The sequence below is a fragment of the Trichechus manatus genome, unplaced genomic scaffold (genome assembly GCF_000243295.1).
Source record: "Trichechus manatus latirostris isolate Lorelei unplaced genomic scaffold, TriManLat1.0 scaffold00003, whole genome shotgun sequence".
NCBI lineage: Eukaryota > Metazoa > Chordata > Mammalia > Sirenia > Trichechidae > Trichechus > Trichechus manatus.
In genome coordinates, this window is record NW_004443939.1 from 27,199,234 (window position 1) to 27,218,885 (window position 19,652).

The following is a 19,652-nucleotide window of genomic DNA, read 5'->3' on the forward strand; positions in this document are numbered from 1 at the left end:
TTTTTTGTTTTATTTGGCTATGTCTAGGCAGGTGGGCTGGGCCTGCTTTGTTGCTTGCTTGTCTGTGGACATGATATTTCTCACCACCTTGTCCAAGTGGGCAGGGCCAATTGCTCAGCTATGGTATAGCAGGCCAGGTCTGGCGGGGGGGAGGGTGGGGAGGGACAGGGATGGGTATTTTGTGGCACATACTGGGGCTGATGGGGCAAGGATGGGGGGCAGCGCAGGGTGGGGTCTGGTGGTCTGTGCTGTTGCCACTCGGGGTGCAGCACTCGGTGCATGGTGCAGATAGGCAGGAGGGAAGGGAGAGTATGTGATGTGTGGAATGGGTGCTGTCTCCTGTTGGGAGCTCCATGATGTTGCCTTCCCGTACTCCCTGTCCACTGTTCTTGGTGGCTGAGGTCCAAGATGGCGAATCTGTGCCATGTTAGCTGGTTGGGGACCTCCACTGTGTGGCTTTCCTCATTCTGTGTTCTCCGTCATTTTCTTATTCCATTTGGTGCTTGATCGAGCTCTTTATCCCTTCATTTGACGCTTAGGATTCCAGGATTGATGTTTGTATCTGTTTTTACTTTTTCGGGTCTTTGCTGCAGAGGGATGGCGTGGTGCTTCTGCCTACAGTGCCTTGTTGGCTCTGCCTCCACGGGAAGCCTATCTTGAGAATCAAGAAGGGAGCTATTTTTGAGTACCTCTTATTGCCACTTAACCTATGTTATCTTATCTGAAATGGCAATTTTTGCCGGAACCCCCAGTCACCATTATGATCCATAGTTGAGGCAATTGGAACTCATAGTGAAAATAACTTACCCAAGTCACACAGTCCAGAGGGATCTTTGACTCTGGGTCTGTCAGACTTCAAAGGTCATGTTCTTTTCTTTCACAAGTTGCTCTTAATCTTATCGAACTCAAAGTCCCCCATTCAAATACTTTGAAACATCACCTTTACTATCCTTATATAAAAATTTAAACAATATTACCTGCCTATACACATAATTTGAAAAATAATATATTCCTTATTTCTAACATTACAGAGAAACAAAGGAAAGTAATTTATAACAAATAATGTATTTTAATATGCAAATACTTGGGAAACTGTCTTAGAAGACATAATGAAATAGATGCTTGTACATACTTATAGTGAATAAGTTTAGATTTAAAAAGAATGAGAATAAGACAGTATTCAGCTGAATTCTGTTAACTCTTTTCCTTTATATATGACATTTTGCAACAAGAGATAAATAATATTGGTAGATGTTCACAGAATCACCATAATGTAACAGAAGCAGACTGATATAAATGTATTATATTGAAAACTCAAACAATGCAGACAGTATTGCTGTTAGTGACTTGATTTTATGAAATGGTGAACAACTCTTGGTAAAGTTCTGCACAAAGCACAGTCTTTCCTTATTTTACATGGTAACTGCAGTCCAAGAAAATTCAGATAAAGACAGACTTCATCTGTAACAGTGTTCCACCCCTTGTCTGTCAATTTGTTGTGCTTTGGTGGCTTACGTGTTGCTATGATGTTTTAAGCTATACCACTGGTATTTCAAATACTAGTAGGGTCAACCATGGTGGACAGGTTTCAGCGGCACTTCCAGACTAAGACAGGCTAGGAAGAAAGGCCTGGCAATCTAATTCTGAAAATTGGTCAGTGAAAATCCTATAGATCACAACAGAATGATGTCAGATACAGTGCTGGAAGATGAGCCGCCTAGGTTGGAAGGCACTCAAAATACATAGTGGCTGCAACAATGGACTCAAACATACCAACAATCATGAAGATAGTGCATGACCAAGCAACATTTTATTTTGATATGTTGTACATACACTTGCCATGAGTTGAAGTCAACTCAGTGGCAACTAACAGCAACAACAACAACAGAGTTAGGGTCTTTGCTTATAGTTTTTCCCCCTACACAACAGTAATGTCTGTTAGGACATTTGAAAGTCATGTGGAATGCAAAAAGTGTTCTCACTGAGTTGGACTTCTCTGAACACTGCAGGTCATATACTATCTCTGTCTCCCCTTGCCTCCCCCAAATGCCAGTGGTGTCACATAATCAGGGTAAGGACCAAAAACGCCCCCACAAAATTTCAAACACTTTCTTAAGGACCAATATCACACTCTCCCACATCATTACTTTACACATTGATGCTTGAGGTTAAGTAATTAATTGCTGTACATTGTGAAGTTAGGAGGTGAGAAATGGGAAAGTATCAAGAAAAGAAAATGAAGAGAAGACCTCCAGTTGGTTTTGTACTTTAGTTTTAGGATCGGTCTTATAAGATTGTAGGAATACAGAGTGGAACATGTAGTTGATTTGTTAAATTTGTGATGTTCCAAGCTTTTATAATATCTTGAAGCATCACATGTTGCTATGGCTACTTGACAGGGTCCTATGGCAGGTGGGGAGTTAGGCAGAATAGAAAAGCGCAGACTTTGAGGTGAGTCAGATGGGGAGGAGGGATTGTGGGGGCAGGGTGGCAGGTTTGATTCCTGGAGATGTCAGTTTTCAGGTGTAACCTTTGGTGGGTTAAAACCTTTCTTAGTCTCAATTTTATCACCAGGAAAACGTGCAAATTATACCTATCTTGGAGGGTTGTTGTGAGAATTAAATGAAATAGCATGTTAGATGTCTAGAACAATGTGTCAATAAATGTTAGTCATCTTTCTCTCAAAAGAGATGCTTGACAAAGTTTTTGCCATATTTCCTTGTAATTTTTCTATTCTAGATCTGTGCACTGTTCCTTCTTCCACCCTTTGATTAATCCTAGAAAATAACGAAACTAATTAAAAAGTGTATCTCTATACATGATTATAAAACTGAGCTACCTCAGTGTGGACTTCTGTGTTATAGTAATTAATCTGGGGTCTCCTGATGAGGGCTTCTTCAATAAAATTATGTACGAACCTAATAACCTATTTCAGTCAGCATAGTCAAAGACATCAGGTAAACTTGAGAAATATTAAAGATGCCAATTAATTCAGAATTGTTTTGTATTGTATTTGCCAATGGTTACTACTCTTGAGCCAAAAATATCTCTTTAGTAATATACCTGTGTCTTTGTATCATATTTCTAGGCATAGAGAGTACCTGTGAGAATACTCGAGAGAGAAGCACTTCAGAGAGTACTTGTGAGAACTTTAGAGCTAATTTTCCACTCTCAGCACATTCATTAAGTCTCCTAGAATCTTGGTAATTATACTCAAGTCATGGGCACTGATATCCTCTCATCTGGAGAAGATTGCTTGAATGCCAAGAGATAAAGAAAGAACTTTACCACTGCGTGTCCTCAACATCTGAATCATATAATTTTCCTTCTGTCCCTTGCTGTCTTATTCTCAGCATCCTGAAATGGGAACATGCTTATGTATTTGATTGGCTTAATACATACATTGTAAATAGATGAGCATATAATTTATACTCTGAACCCAGATACTTCAGAGAGTGAAAGGGATGCTATTAATAATTACACTGGGACAACAAGGGTAAACTGGGAACTGGAGTCACCCTAACTATAGTCAAATTGCCTATTAGAAAAGGAGAAGGAAGAAAAATATGATGTGATAAAGTTTATAATTCATTTGCTAATTAAGCACCAACAATGCATAATCCAGTTTTCTGGGCAATAGGGAAGTTTTCACATTATAGCATTTGCGGGAAGGGGTGGGGAAGGAAGTGGGTAGTCATAAAAATAGAAGCAGGTAGCAAGGACACAGTGTCAGCACCAAGCCTGGAGCTAGGAGACGGTAGTACTACTCGTCCTGGCTTTAGCTTGGTGACACGTTCCTGGGAGTTGAGGATGCAGCCTGCCAGCTTCTTCGGGAAGCCTCCTGACCCTGCTAGATTTTCTCCCCCCTTTTCTCTAAGCGCTCTGCCCACTCCAATCCCTTGGCAGTAATGGCAGTAACGTTGGCAAGCAGAGGGTGGGAAGAAGCTGCTTAGTGAGAGTGCGAAGCCAGGTGCTAGTAATAAACAAGTCCGAACAAAGGTGAGAGTCTTTCAGCCAAGGCTGTGCCTAAGTATCTCCTAGCCTGTGACAGAATTCTATTTTTGGCAGCTCTTCTCTACTCCTTCCCATTCTCTGTTCTGTCTATCCTTGGAGCAACCTGGAGCCCAGAAGAATCCTCACACTCCAGATTTAGGGTTAACTTCTCTTGTGAATTTAGGCACACTGTTATGGGTTGAGTTATGTCCCCCCAAAATATGTGTTATAAATCCTAACCTCTGTGCATGTGGTTATAATTCCATTTAGGAATTGATTGTTTTTGTTATGTTAATGAGGCTGTGGATGTTAAATATGCTTTTGGTGAGGCTTTAAAAGAAAAGGATGAACATGTGATTGGACAATGGAAGAAAGTGATGCTTTTTATGCAGTGGCAAAGAACTCGTCTGAATTATGTTCAGATGTTTGGTGGAAGGTAGAAGTTGTAAGCGATGAACTTGGATATCTGGTTGAGGAGATTTCTAAGCAAGATCTTAAAGGAGCCACATGGTTTTTCCTTGCTGCTTATAGTAAAATGCTAGAGGAAAGAGACTTACTTAAAACTGAGCCGTGCAAAATGAAAACAGAATTTAAAGATTTGGAAAATTCTGTTGTACAAACTAAGGACACATGTTCTAGAATGTTCTCCAAGGAACATTGGTAAAGAGATTAAGCCTGTAACTGATGGATCTAACCAACCACCACAGCAGAAAACCCATCAGCTTAGATGGAAGGGGACAGAAAAAGAACTAAAGGAGAGAACACTGTCTGCCTTTTGGAATTCTACAGACAGGAAATGGGCCAAAGGAGCTACATCTGTTGTCCTCCAAGAAAAGAAAAGAACCATCCCTGGAGCAACTTGGAGATCAGCAGAACTGTTGGAAGAAGCACAGGAAGCAGGGCCTTCTCAGTTTCAAAGAGCAGAGACAGGGTCTCCTGGATCTCAAACGGCGGCGCCACAGCCTCCTCGGTTTCAAAGAGTCGAATCTTCACCGACTCGGTTCTGGAGTGTGGGGCTGCTGTTAAGGTGTGCCAGGGATATGGGGCTACCGCCAAAGCTGAGGAGGTGGGGTTTCCATGCCCAAGGGGCAGAAGAATGGGGCCTGTTGGGGACCAAGGTGGTTGGGTCACCACTCAGGTGGACTAGGAGAATGAGGCCGCCTAAAGCTAAGGGAACAGAGTTGCTATCCCAGAAGGCCTGGAAGGCGGAGCTGAATCCCAGGGCCGAGGGGCCTCCACCCAGAATCTGGAGAGCATGCCCAGAGTCTGGAGGGTAGGGCCATTGCCCAGATGGTCTCAGAGAACAGAGGATTATTTTCAAGCCTTGTTGTTAGGTGCTGTCAAGTCAGTTCCGACCGTACGTACAATAGAACGAAACACTTCCCAGTCCTGCACCATGCCCACAATCGTTGTCATGCTTCAGCCCATTGTTGCAGCCACTGTGTCAATCCATCTCATTGAGGGTCTTCCTCTATTTCGCTGACACTGTACTTTACCAAGCATGATATCCTTCTCCAAGAACTGATCCCTCCTGACAACGTGTCCAAAGTATGTAAGATGTAGTCTCACCATCCTTGCTTCCAAAGAGCATTCTGGTTGTACTTCTTTCAAGACAGACTTGTTTGTTCTTTTGGCAGTCCATGGTATAGTCAGTATTCTTCGCCAGTGCCACGATTCGAAGGCATCAGTTCTTCTTTGGTCTTCCTTATTCATTGTCCAGGTTTTGTATTCGTATGATAAGATTAGAAATATCATGGCTTGGGTCAGGCGCACCTTAGTCTTCAAGGTGACATCTTTGCTTTTTAACACTTTAAAGAGGTCTTTTGCAGCAGATTTGCCGAGTACAACGCGTCTTTTGATTTCTTGACTGCTGCTTCTGTGAGTGTTGATTGTGGATCCAAGTAAAACGAAATCCTTGACAACTTCGGTCTTTTCTCCATTTATCATGATGTTGCTTATTGGTCTGGTTGTGAGGATTTTTGTTTTCTTTATGTTGAGGTGTAATCCGTATTGAAGGTTATAGTCTCTGATCTTCATCAATAAGTGCTTCAAGTCTTCTTCACTTGCAGCAAGCAAGGTTATGTCATCTGCATAACGTAGGTTATTAATGAGTCTTCCTCCAATCCTGATGCCCCGTTCTTCTTCATAGAGTCCAGCTTCTCGGATTATTTGCTCAGCATACAGATTGAGTAGGTATGGTGAAAGGATACAGCCCTGATGAACACCTTTCCTGACTTAAACCTCACAGTATCCCCTTGTTCTGTCCAAACAGCTGCCTCTTGATCTATGTACAGGTTCCTCATGAGCACAATTAAGTGTTCTGGAATTCCCATTCTTCGCAGTGTTATCCATAATTTGTTATGATCCACACAGTCGAATGCCTTTGCATAGTCAATAAAACACAGGTAAACATGTTTCTGGTATTCTCTGCTTTCAGCCAGGATCCATCTGACATCAGCAATGATATCCCTGGTTCCACGTCCTCTTCTGAATCTGGCCTAAATTTCTGGCTGTTCCCTATTGATATACTGCTGTAGCCACTTTTGAATGATCTTCAGCAAAATTTTACTGGAGTGTGTTATTGATGATATTGTTCGATAATTTCCACATTTGGTTTGGATCACCTTTCTTGGGAATAGGCATAAATGTGGATCTCTTCCAGTCGGTTGGCCACGTAGCTGTCTTCCAAATTTCTTGGCATAGACGAGTGAGCACTTCCAGTGCTGCATCTGTTTGTTGAAACATCTCAGTTGATATTCTGTCAATTCCCGGAGCCTTATTTTTTGCCAGTGCCTTCAGTGCAGCTTGGACTTCTTCCTTCAGTACCATCGGTTCCTGATCATATGCTCCCTCTTGAAATGGTTGAACATTGACCAATTCTTTTTGTTATAGTGACTGTGTGTATTCCTTCCTGTGTGTATTCTCAAGCCTTGAGAGCTATGTAAATTGTTCTACTGAGTTTTGAACTTGCTCGGTGCGTATTATCCCTTTTTTCCCTTCTATTTTTTTCATTTGAATGGAAATGTCTACCTTGTGCCTATTCCACCATTGTACTTTGGAAACAGACAACTTGTATTCTAGATTTTACAGGTTCATAGATGAAGAGGAATTTTGCCCCAGGATGGAATACACCTAAAGTCTCAGCTGTATTTGATTTAGATGATTCAGAAGATGAGATTTTGGACTTGGAGTTGATTTAAGACTTTTGGGATGATGGAGTGAATGTGTTTTGCATGTGGCAAGGATGTGACTTTTTGAGGGCCAAAGGGTGAAATGTTATAGTTTGAATCATGTCCCCCCAAAAGATATGTGTTATAAATCCTAATCTCTCTGCCTGTGGTTGTTATCCCGTTTGGGAATGGGTTGTATTTGTAATGTTAATGAGGCGGGATTAGTGTAGGGTATATTTTGAGTCAATCTCTTTTGAGATATAAGAGATTAAACAAGCAAGCAGAGCAGAGATGGGGTAGATGCCAGAGATAGCTGCCAAGAAACATGGAGATCTCCAAGGAACCAGGAAGCAGAAGCTTAAGAGACAAGGACCTTCCTCCAGAGCCTAAAGAGAGACAGAAAGTCCTCCCCTAGAATTGGCACTCTAGATTTGGACTTCTAGCCTCTGAAACTGTGAGAAAATTTCTGTTAAAGCCATCTGCTTGTGTTATTTCTGTCATAGCAGCACTAGATAACTAAGATGTACACCAACCTACTTGTAGGTGAGTTTTATTAATGCTTCTCAAACTTTCTAAAGAATAATGTAAGTGCCTCAGATGGTCTGAGTTTGTTTCAAACCCTCTACCCCCACCTCTATCCCAGAGCCTTTCTCACTCCTCATCTAGGGAACCCTATTGAATATTTTCTTAATGTATTTCAGGTGTTCTAGTTTAGAATCAATATCAAACTTTCTTTGAATTGTGTCCCCCCAAAACATCTGTCAACTTGGCTGGGTCATGATTCCCAGTAATGTATAATTGTATACCATTTTGTAATCTGATGTGATTTTCTTATGTGTTGTAAATTCAGTCACTATGATCTAATAAGATAGATTAGCTGCAGTTATACTGATGAGGTCTACAAGATTAGATAGTGTCTTAATCCAGACTCTTCTGAGGTACATATACAAGAGAGAAGTGAGCAGAGACACATGGGAACCTCATACCACCAAGAAAGCAATAGTGGGAGCAAAGCGCATCCTTTGGACCTGAGTTTCCTGCACAGAGAAGCTCCCAGACCAAAGGAAGATTGATGACATGGACCTTCCTCCAGTGCCAACAGAGAAAGCGTTCCCCTGGAGCTGATGCCCTGAATTTGGATTTGTAGCCTACTGGACTGTGAGAGAATAAACTTCTCTTTGCTAAAGCCATCCCCTTGTGGTATTTCTGTTACAGCAGCACTAAATGACTAAGACACTCTCTGCTTCAAGATGTTTGATAGTTTCTTGAATGCTCCATATTTTTTCACAAAATGCTCATCTTTTTCTGTCAAAGTTTCTCTTCCAGAGAATAGTAAGGAATAGACCACTCTCTCCCATCACTCCATCTTGACACCCGAGTGGCTCACCATGCTTGGTTTCCAGTTTTCCATGATTCATTTGGGTGGTTTTTAATTCTCACATTCTTGGTACATTTTCCATCGTAAGGATTATAGGCCTGGTTCCTGGGCTAATATAAGTATGCTGCCAAACACAAATTTTAAAATTTTGTATAAGGACACATTTGAGATCTAGTGGCCATCTAATATTTTACAGATATTTGTGTATTTATTTGGTAAACTGGAAAGCTTAATTCCCAAGTCTATTTACTAATAATTATAATTTAGAAAATTTATTATATCTCATAAACCACCATACCACATTGCTATAAGACGTAAGATGTCTTCTTGTTATAGTTTCTCCTTGCCCGTTTAGGTTCTCTTCCATCTTAACTGGTAAACAGGAGGATGCTTTTAAGAAGATAAGTGGCTCAGAAAGCTGCAAAATTTGAGATAGCACCTGACAAGGGGAAGTAGCAGTGATTTTTGATGTCTTTGAAATTGTCATGTAACCTTGTGGCATTATTAGACTAGGGCAAAGCTCAGATATCTCCTCTAACTGGGAGAATATTGTGAGAGAGGATGATATATATAGCAATACACATTTGATATATCTCACTCTTTGGTAAAGTGTCTGTGTAATGTCCACAAAGGCAAGACCATAATCTGTCCCTATTCTTTTAACCCTTTCTGTGTTTCAAGAATTAATTTGGGGTTTTGATTTACTTTGATACATAGTTGGTTAGATTAGATTTCATTAACAAAAGAAAAAATGTTCCTTTGGTTATTCTGGGAAATCATTTGGTGGATTAAACAATATAGATTCAACTGTATCTATCCCTTTTTTGGATGAAAGTATTTTTGTCATATTATTTTACTGATTCAAAATATTGAAAAAAAGTAGTTGTACCGGAGAAGGAAGAGTACAAAGGGTGATTCACTTTTTATTTAAGACTTGCCACTGCTGACCCAGGGTAGCTAATTTAGAAGTGATTCATTTATAGAAAGTTCTACACAGTTCGAGGCAGGGCTTTATACAATATCCTCATGAAGGTCTAAATAGAGCATACAGTATCAGGTTTCTAAATATCTGTCTTGTTGCCAAGTTTTTATCTTTTCCAAACTGGGACACTCATTTCTCGATGCCTGTTAGGCATTGACAAGGTGAAGGCAAAGGCACTGTGTATATAAAACAGTGTATATTTTAAAACAAATCTTGGAAATTTACTACATGTATTACACAGGGAAAATAATAGGCATGAAATTTGAAATGATTGTGTTTACAATACAAAAAAAATGAATGTAACTAGTCAGTTTTAAAATTTTGTAACTGGAAGAAATAATTTTAAAATTACTTAGATACAGTGATTCAAATTGAATAACAATGTGTTAATGGTATTTTGATATTTGTTAATCATCTAATATTTTGACTTTTAAAGTCCAATTACAAATAGCTTCTTTTTGTAAGCTGTCATAACTTCTTTTAGTAAGTGGATGGTTTATTAAACAGTGTATCTGGCATTATATAAAGCATAAAACTTCCTAGTCTCTGCTTTCTAGGAGTTTTAAATTCAAAGCTGAGTTTATATTTTCATCACACCTGCAGTATCATGGGTCAGAAAAAGCCCAAAAGTCTGACTCTGTCATTCACTAGCTATATGACCTTGGACAAATCACTTAACAGATCTGAGCTGGTTTTCTCCTCTGTACAGGGCGTAGTGATACTTGCCTTCGTGGCCAGATGCACAAGGATTAGTTGAGGTAGGAAGTGTTCTAATATCTACATAGGACCTTAGATGTCCCTGTGCAGATGCTAGGTGTTAAAGAGGCAACTCCGCAGGGAAAAAAGCATGGAGTTGGAAAACCAGGGTTGGAGTCCCAGGTGTACCAAATGCTGCTGTTTTATCTCACTAAGCCTTTATTTTCTAATCTGTAAAAAATGGGTATAATCATACCTCTCACACAGAGTTACTGTAAGGATTAAATGAGCTAACATGGTAAGATGAAAGTACTCAAGTGCACATAAGTACTCAATGAATGTTTTTTGGACCTTGATTTTGATTTTTTTTTTCATCCTTGCAGACCTCATCTCCCTGGTTCCTTTGTTTTCACATTACTTCACTGGAAGTGGGAACCGGTATCCAAACTGTGTATAATTAAGAGGGATGAGCAGGTGCCCACCCTGTGAACATAGTTGAAGAATAGTTCTAGAAATTTCTTTCTTTCTTTTTTGAGTTTAGATGTCAGGTATTTAATTTCATTTTGTTAAAAATGGATTCTATAAATAATACTGAATATAATGACAGAGCCATGAAAAGGTAGGGGTTGGCTTCTCTTCTGGGCATTGTCTTATCAGGAAGCCCCTTGACTGCCCAATTCTAGAAGTTTCTTGATATAACACACTTGCCAAATATTTTGGGAAATCGCATAGCACAAGACAAAGATCTTTGGAAGAGTTTCAAGTAATGTAATTCTGCCACTATGGCTTGGCTAGGGCCGTTCCCTTCTGTTCAGGCACTCAGGGGTAAGTAGGTAGCTTTTTCTCCAATAATTATTTTTTTCTTAGTTTCAGGTTTTTATTTTTTTGACAGCAATTTTAAAGACATTTATTGAGACAGAGGTAAAATCTTTTTTTTTTTTTCTCATTAAGAAAGTTTTTGAGACTTAGATGATGAGAACTGCCTGGGTAAAAACTTGATCATTAGCCAAGGAAACATATTCCAAGTAGTCTTCTTGTGTGTGAAGATGTGATGTTAACTCCTGATAAAAGCGTAAGTTTGTTAATTACTATGTACGTTATTATGTGCTTTCCCCTCTTTATTTTCTGTAATAACACTGGCTGATAGTTTTATAATGCTCATTGTAGATAAAACGTAAAAAGCGAGGTTTTTGGGGTATATTGAGATGTAGGAAAGTAATTGTATTAAAATATTTAGCAATACTGCTACTTTAGATAACCACAAGAGGTAACTGTTCCAGTTGCTTATATTTAAAATCACATCCACAAATAATGTAATTCTAGCTACACAATCCTATAATTTCTTCCAGAGATCTTTGGAACATGTGGAATGCTTTAGCCAACTCAGTTCCTGTTTAAGGAAAGCATTAAACAAAAGAAAGTTGGAAATGGACTTCCTGGAGTTTAACAAAAATGAATTTGATATGTTTTTGGAAAGATTTGTTAATCTGTTTGTAGACCAGAATATCTTCAGAAACACTAATGACAAATGATTCATTTAACCCTTATTCACAAAGCACATTTGTGGAACATAGAGTGGTGCCATCAGAGAAAAAGCAGTATTAATTTATATTAATGGTTCTATGCACTGGTTCACATTTTTATCATCCTAACCATATTGAGTTTCAAGGGTGACTAATCATAACCATGTGATAAGAACTTGAAAATATTGAGGAAAGTAGCAATTGAAATGGAGGAATTGAAATATAAATGCATAGTAAGAATAACTTGAAGGATTATGTACTTGATGGGAAAATGAAATCTACCCTTTTTGATATTAAAAAGGAGCAAAGTCTGCTATCATTAGGAAAAGTCATGCAATTTATGAAGCTGTCAAGCATATGTGTAAATATTACTGCTCAAGAAACACTCATATTCCAGGAATAATAATAAAAACCTTTAAATAGGATCTTTTCATTTACAAAGTACTTTTATAGTTTATGTAGACTTTTACTTTTTCCCACCTAGCAAACTAGGAGGTAGAGATGGAGGAAGAGATATGCCAAGCCACATGAAGATCACCCAGGAGCAGAAGCTAAAAGAGACAAGGACCTTCCTCCAGAGCTGACAGAGAGAGAAAGCTTTCTCCTAGAGTTGGCACCCTGAATTCAGACCTCTAGCTTTCTAAACTGTGAGAAAATAAATTCTATTTGTTAAAGCCACCCACTTGTTGTATTCCTGTTATAGCAGCACTAGATAACTAAGACAAGGTATTTGAGATTCCTTTTAATTTAAATATTCATGAATTTTAATGAATTTTATTGTAATTGGCTCTGTGTTACATCACAAAACCTCAGTGGAGCATCTACCAATCTGGGAGTTCCTTGTGTATAGGGAATGTCATATTCACCTTTGTACCCTCGGTTTCCAGCACAAAACCTAGCAAAAAGCAAGTGCTCAATAGGTTTTTGATGAGTGGATGAATGAGCAAGAACTTTGTAAGCATTTAGAAAGTAGGGTATCATTTCCTCCCTTGTTTCTCAGTTCAAAATATAGTATCTATCTACGAGGATGTGTTTGAATTTCTAGACCTATATCACATACTTACAGATTTATTTGCTGATAGTTGTGTATTGTGATTGCATGAGTGTCAGGTTTTTATTCTCACGTGAAGAACTGATCTGGAGCCATGATGCTTTAGTTTCCTGCTGTTACAGGGGGCTTTTACTCTACTGCCCAGTCACCATTACATTCTTGCATGTTTTCAAAGCAGCTTCCCCGCAGAACTCCTTGAAGCTCTTCATTGAAGGATATAATTTGCTCTACTCTTCCCAGAAAAAATGATGCCTTGCCTGCCAACTTTTGGCTGCCTGGAGTGGGTTGTAGTTCTGCAGAGGAGGAAGCACATTGGAAAAGGGTTCTACCTACAGGAAATCTAATATTTGCTCTGCAGTGAAGCATGTGAGGAATTAAAAAGGAAGCAAAGGAAGAGGCTTAGATAACTAGAAGTTCAGTTTGTGTGAGATTTTCTTTTGGGGCCTTTTCCCCTATCCTGTCATTATGTTTTAAGATTTTATTTCCTGTCTAACTGGTGAGTTGTTTTTATGTTAGTGATGTTTGGGATCCACTATAAATATTTACAGATTCACCGAAGAAACCCAAAACAACAATAACAACAAAAACCAAGGAGAAAACTGTTTGCTTATTAATTTTTTCTACTCACCACCCCTTTTTTATTGGCCAAGATTCCTTTTTTTTTTTTAATTGTGAATTTATACACAACAAAACATTCTCCAGTTCAACAATTTCTACATGTATGTTTCCATGACATTGATTATTGATTATATACTTTATGTTGTGCAACCATTATCACTGTCCTTTTCTAAATTATTCCACCACCATAAACATAAACTCAATGCGCCCTAAGCAAAAACGTCCCCTTTTCCCCTCCCTCCCATCCCTGGTAACCACTAATAATCTTTGGTTTCTATATATTTGCCTTGTTTCATATAAGTGAGATCATGCAGTACTTGTCCTTTTGTGACTGACGTAATTTTGTTTACCATGGTGTTTTCGAGGTTCATACATGTTGTGGCATGCATCAGGACTTCATTTCTTTTATGGCTGAGTAAATTCCATTGTATGTACTTACCACATTTTGTTTATCCATTCATCTGTTGATGGACATTTTGGTGTTTCTACTTTTTGGCTGTTGTGAAAAGTGCTGCAATGAACATTGATATACAGGTTTCTTTTTACGATCCTGCCTTCACTTCTTATGGGTGTATACCTAGGATTGGGATTGCTGAGTTAAATGGTAGTTCTAGTGTGACATTTTGAGCAATCACCAAATGTTCTCTACAGCAGCTGTACCGTTTTACATTCCCACCGGCAATGAAAGAGGGTTCCAGTTTTCTTGACAATCTTGCCAACACCTATTGTTTTCCATTATTTTGTTAGTGCCATTCTAATGGGCATGATGGTGGTATTTCATTGTGGTTCACTTCCCATTATTTTGAGAAAGGAAGTCAGAAAAGTTCTTTTTTATGCAAACTCTTCTTCCACAATTCATTTTTTTTTTTTAATCAGTAGACTAATTATACCATCGGTTTCACAGTAGGAGCCATTCTTGGTTTTAATAACTTTTTTTTCCTTTCCTGGACTAATAGAGTTCTTACACGAGAGAATATTTACAAAACTTACTTACAAAGTCAAATATGTTTTGCCCTGCCAGGATCACAAAAACAAACAAACAAACAAAAAACCAAACCTATTGCCACTGAGTCCATTCCAACTCATAGTGACCCTACAGGACAGAGTAGAACTGCCCTGTAATTTACCAAGCCTGTAAATCTTTGCAGAAGCAGATTGCCGCATCTTTCTCCCACGGAGCAGCTGGTGAGTTCAAACCGCCAACCTTTTAGTTAGCAGCTGAGTGCTTAACCACTGCACCACCAGGGATCCCCAGGAACACAAAAGGTTAAGTTAAAGGCCCACCGATCAAGACTGCTCACCACTGACTGGGTGAAAAGAGGAAAGGGGAGGGAAGAGGAGTTTTTCTTCATGGACATTGATTATTTTGTACTCTGGGACCTTCTTGTCCTTAGCGCCAGCCCTTTTCACACACCTCTGGGGTTTGGTCTGCACTTTGCTGACTGCCTGGGCCTTTCTTTAATCCTACAGCAGTGAGAGCTGAGCTGCTAGAGCTGTCGTGTTTCTTCTGCCCCAAAGTTTTGTAAGTCTATAACCTAGCAACAACAGCCTGACAGCCAGAAAAAAAGAAAATCCAAAGCTTCAGCCCCACCTTGTGAGAATAAATACAATTCATTACTTAGTTTTCATAAATTTTTATAACAACCTTTGATTTAACAGAAAAACCCTTTTGATTACATCATTAAAAAAAACCAAACCTTTTTATTGTGGAAAATTTCCAAATATGCACAAAAATAGAGTAGTAGAATGAATCCCTGTGAACCCATCAGTCAGCTTCAACAGTTAACAACTCATGGCCTGTCTTTTCCGTCTACACATCCACCCCACTCACCTCCCCCGGATTATTTTGAAACAAATTCCATAGATATCTTGTTTCGTTTCCTCCATAAACAGTATATATTTCTAAAAGGTAGAAAACCAAACCCATTGCCATCGAGTTGATTCTGACTCAAATCGAAAGACTATTTTTAAAAAAGCCTAATCACAATGCTATAATTACATATAATCAATAACAACAACAAATTTTCCAGTTTTCTCATAAATCATGTTTTTACAGTTTGTTCAAATAAGGATCCACATAAAGTCCATTTATTGCAATCAATGGGTGTCTCTTAATCACCCCCCCTATTTTATTAAAGAAATAGTTTATTTACCTCATTTAAATTCAGAGGCAAGTAGCTGTTGACATTGGTTCAGCTCTTCCACTTTTTCTAAATGCTTTCCTTCCCCCTTTTCACTTGCCATTTATTTGTTGAAGAAATCATTTTGTTTTATAGTTTCCCACAGTTTGAATTTTGCTGACTAAGACCTTGTGGAGTTGTTAAATATGTTCCTCTATCTCCTGTGTCTTTTGTAAACTGGTATTTAGAGCAAAAGCTTAGTAAGATTCAGGGTAAATATTGTTTTCTTCTGCAAGAGTGCTTTATAGATGAGGTTCTGTACTTCCATCAGGTGGTACCTAAAGTCTGGTTGTCTCTCTTTTGAAATGTTAGCAGCCATTAGTGATCATCACCTACATCCATTATTTCAAAAAGAATTGCAAAATAGTGATATTTTAAATTCTATACCAAAATTATTATGCATTATTTATTAGCTGGAATTCTTCTATAACTGTTTGATTACTCTGAGGTATTGTTTGTGTAGACAGGCAAGGTAAATACTTGGTTCATTATTTTTCAGAATAATAATTTGATCCTTCGCATCCTCCAAAGGTGACCAAGGAAGTTTTAAAAAAGAGTATTGCTGTTAATTCATTGTTTCAGATATATTTAATATATTTCAAAATATTGTAATTATTCTTATTGATGTGCAAGTCGTCCTTCTTTAGCCAAAAGTAGCCTCTTCAAATTGACTTCTGAGTAATTTTGACATGACCCCGGTAGTTTTTGATAATTTCTTTGCTTTCTAGCATGACAAGATGTTTTAGCCTCATTTTGCAAATTCCCTGTTCCAATTCCTGGAATCAGCCCCATTTATTTTAGTGGAAAATAGTGGTTAGAAATATTTGGTACTTTAGGTGGTCATACTACTGGATTGGTCATTGTTTCTGGGTCTTTCATTGAACTGAGCTAGTGTTGTATGTTGGGTTTTCTGGAAGCAGACACTGAGATGAAGTTTCGTGTGCAGGATATTTATTAGGGATCAACATCTGTGAAAGGAAGGGCAAATATGCAGGATTGGACAGAGGGGAAAGATAACTTGTAAAGCCTTGGCTGACCCATCAGGGATCTCTGGAGTGAATATTGCTGTTCAGAGTTACCCCATGTCTGGCTGAGACTGCCAGGCCTTTGTATTTCCATCTCAGTCATTGAATGTGGGTTGCCCTGGGAAAGGACTTGGGTGAGGAAGCTCTCTGCAGCTGAGGCAGACTCTGCGCTGCCCAGGTATTTCCTTGAAGGAGGATCTGGGCAGCTCATCCCCATGTCTACTACAGCTAGGGAATAATTACTTTTTTAAATAAAGAGAAAATACATTCTAAGTTAATCCTGATAGTGCTAATTCAAATCCAGGATTATAGTACTTTTATATAACCTTATCGGTTTTATGGAGTTCCAGGGTGGCACAAATGGTTAAGCACTCGGCTGCTAACTGAAAGGTTGCGGGTTTGAATCCACCCAGAGGTACCTCGGAAGAAAGGCCTGGCAATCTTCTTACGAAAAATCAGCATTGAGAACCCTTTGGAGCACAGTTCTTCTCTGACACACATGGGGTTGCCATGAGTTGAAATACGATTGGATGGCAGCTTTTTTTTTTTTTTTAACTCAGTTTTACATCTGTACCTTCTTTCTTCCATGCTGAAAATTGATTCCCAGTGACACCAACATACTTACTCACTTTATCCCACAATATACATACAACAATATAATACAGTACTAGGGATATACAGTCAAATTATTGTTGAAGAGGGGTTCATGTCAAGCCATGCTTTTTTTCTTTTTCTCTCGTTGATTATTCACTGTCCAGTTAATTCCAGCCTAGGAAATACTGCTCATCTCACTACCCACTTTGCCTCAAACTTTGAGCTTCAGTTGTACTGAAATACCAGCGACAATTTGCTATCCCATGTGGACCTTTCTGAAAAGCTGTTTTCCTTGTCTGGGATGTCCTTCCCTTTTTCTTTTACTCAGGTAAGTCCTGCTTAAGATTCGGCACAGGTGTCCTTTCCTCCTGAAAGCTTTTCCTGAACAATTGAAGTTGGATCAGCTATCTTTTAGATAGATGTTCTTTCTTTAGGCTCCTATGAAGCCGTGTGCATATTTCTGCTCTAGAACTTATGGCTTTATACTGAAACGGTCTGTTCACATGTTTGCCTCTCCCTGTAAACCGTGAGTTGAGGACAGGTGATGTGTCTTTTTATCACTGAACCTTTAGTCTCTGGTTCAAAACCCAGCATGAGTACTAGACACGTTATTTTACAAAGTCCTTCCAAATTCAGACCCATTTAGATAAGGCCTAAAACGCAATTCAAAAAGTAGTAATTGCACTAGTTTCTGAACTTCATGAGTTATGAATGTGTTGAGGCCCAAGGTTTGAATGGCAGTTAGGAATGGTATAAAACTCAGAGACAGAGATGGTTGCGAGTGAGGGCTGATGTAAGACTCGGGTGGAGGAAGGGCTAGCAATATCTGAGGCGAATATTACTTGATAATAAAAAAAATTAAAAAGTTGACAATGGGTTTTGGGTTTAAGGTCCATTTTAGGTCTAAAACATTTTTATTGTAACATCTCACGAATTAAATTGCTTTTCTCAAGCACTAGAATGCAAGATAAATAAAATTTTCCTTATGTTTTAAAAATGTAATGACCAGTTTTTAAAGATAATCTTGTCTGTATTTTCATTGTAGTAAACATATCATGATTTTACCTTTGGGAATACAACATTTCATTTCAGTATTGTAAATGGTATGTAACATAGGAGTTTAAGCCTCTTTGATGTTGATGAATCCTGGCTCTGTCAAGTACTGGCTTTGTGACCTTAGGCAAATTGCTTAATCTTGCTAGGCTTCAATTTCCTATTGCTTGGTAAAGTAGAAGATTAGCGAAAAAGGAAGTCCTCAACAAGCTGTATTGGCACAGTAGCTCAAACGGTGGGCTCAAACAGCAACAATTGTGAGGATGGCACAGGACTGGGCAACATTTTTTTCTGTTATACATAAAGTCGTTATGAATCAGAACCGACTCGACGGCAGCTAGCAACGACAACAAGATGAGGATAATAATGTACTTTATAAATTCATTGTGAGGATTAGATGAGATAATAAATGTAAAGTGCTTAGCACAGAGTCTGGCCTATAGGAAACAATACATGTTACCCATTGCCATTGAGTCAATCCCAACTTACAGCGACCCTTACAGGACAGAGAACTGTCCTGTAGGATTTGTGAGGCTATAATCTTTATGGAAGTAGACTACCAGATCCCATATCTTTCTCCCATGGAGTGGCTGGTGGGTTCAAACTGCTGACTTTTTGGTTAGCAGCCGGGTGCTTAACCACTGCACCACCAGGTCTCCTCGATACATGTTACTTAATGTTATTAAAAGGAGCCCTGGTGGTTAAACGCTCGGCTGTTAACCAAGAAGTCAGCGGTTCGAACCCACCAGCCACTCCATGGGAGAAAGATGTGGCACTCTGCTTCCGTAAGGATTTACAGCCTTGAAAACCCTATGGGACAGTTCTATCCTGTCCAGTGGGGTTGCTTTGAGTTAGAATCTGCTTGGCAGCAAGGAGTTTTGTATTTTTTTTTTTAAATTTTAATGTTATTAAAAGAAAACGTGTCCCAGATTCTTCCTACCCAACATGTAAACACATTTCATAATATAACCACTTACTTCATAAATTGGGGACTGCTTCTTTCACTAAATATTTATTGAATAAGTTAATGACCAGAATGTTTTCCTGATGGAAACTGACCTAAATTTTTTTTCTTTTTGCAGATTTTGTACTGTACTTTAAACACACCAAAAGTTGACATGGAAAGACTCGTAGGAGTACAAATAGGTCTTGAAGATTTCATATTTGCCCATGTGAAAGGAATTAAAAAAGAAGTGAATGTGTGTAAATCTGAAGATGCACTTGGCATCACCATTACAGATAATGGCATTGGGTATGCTTTTATAAAGGTAAGTTTATTTATTTATTTATTTATTATTTATTTTTTATTATTATTTTTTAATTGTACTTCAGGTGAAGGCTTACAGAACAAATAGCTTCTCATGAAACAGTAGTACACATATTGTTTTA

The 19,652-nt window shown here is 38.7% G+C and overlaps 1 protein-coding gene across 3 annotated transcripts in view; it reads left to right on the forward strand.

The window, feature by feature from the left end:
• Positions 1-19,652, forward strand: part of GIPC2 (GIPC PDZ domain containing family member 2) — a 93,725-nt gene that overhangs the window by 25,812 nt on the left and 48,261 nt on the right. The window contains exons 1-3 of one of the 3 annotated variants that reach the window (XR_002824095.1): positions 11,029-11,044; positions 11,171-11,291; positions 12,227-12,283. Coding sequence is in view for 2 of the 3 variants with exons in the window: in XM_023731359.1 (XP_023587127.1) it covers positions 17,512-17,538; positions 19,346-19,531 (213 nt within the window). In the remaining variant the exon portion in view is untranslated. Of the gene's footprint in view, positions 1-11,028; positions 11,045-11,170; positions 11,292-12,226; positions 12,284-17,456; positions 17,539-19,345; positions 19,532-19,652 lie in introns of those variants that run through there. The other 2 variants (XM_023731359.1, XM_004369086.3) reach the window with 2 other exon arrangements.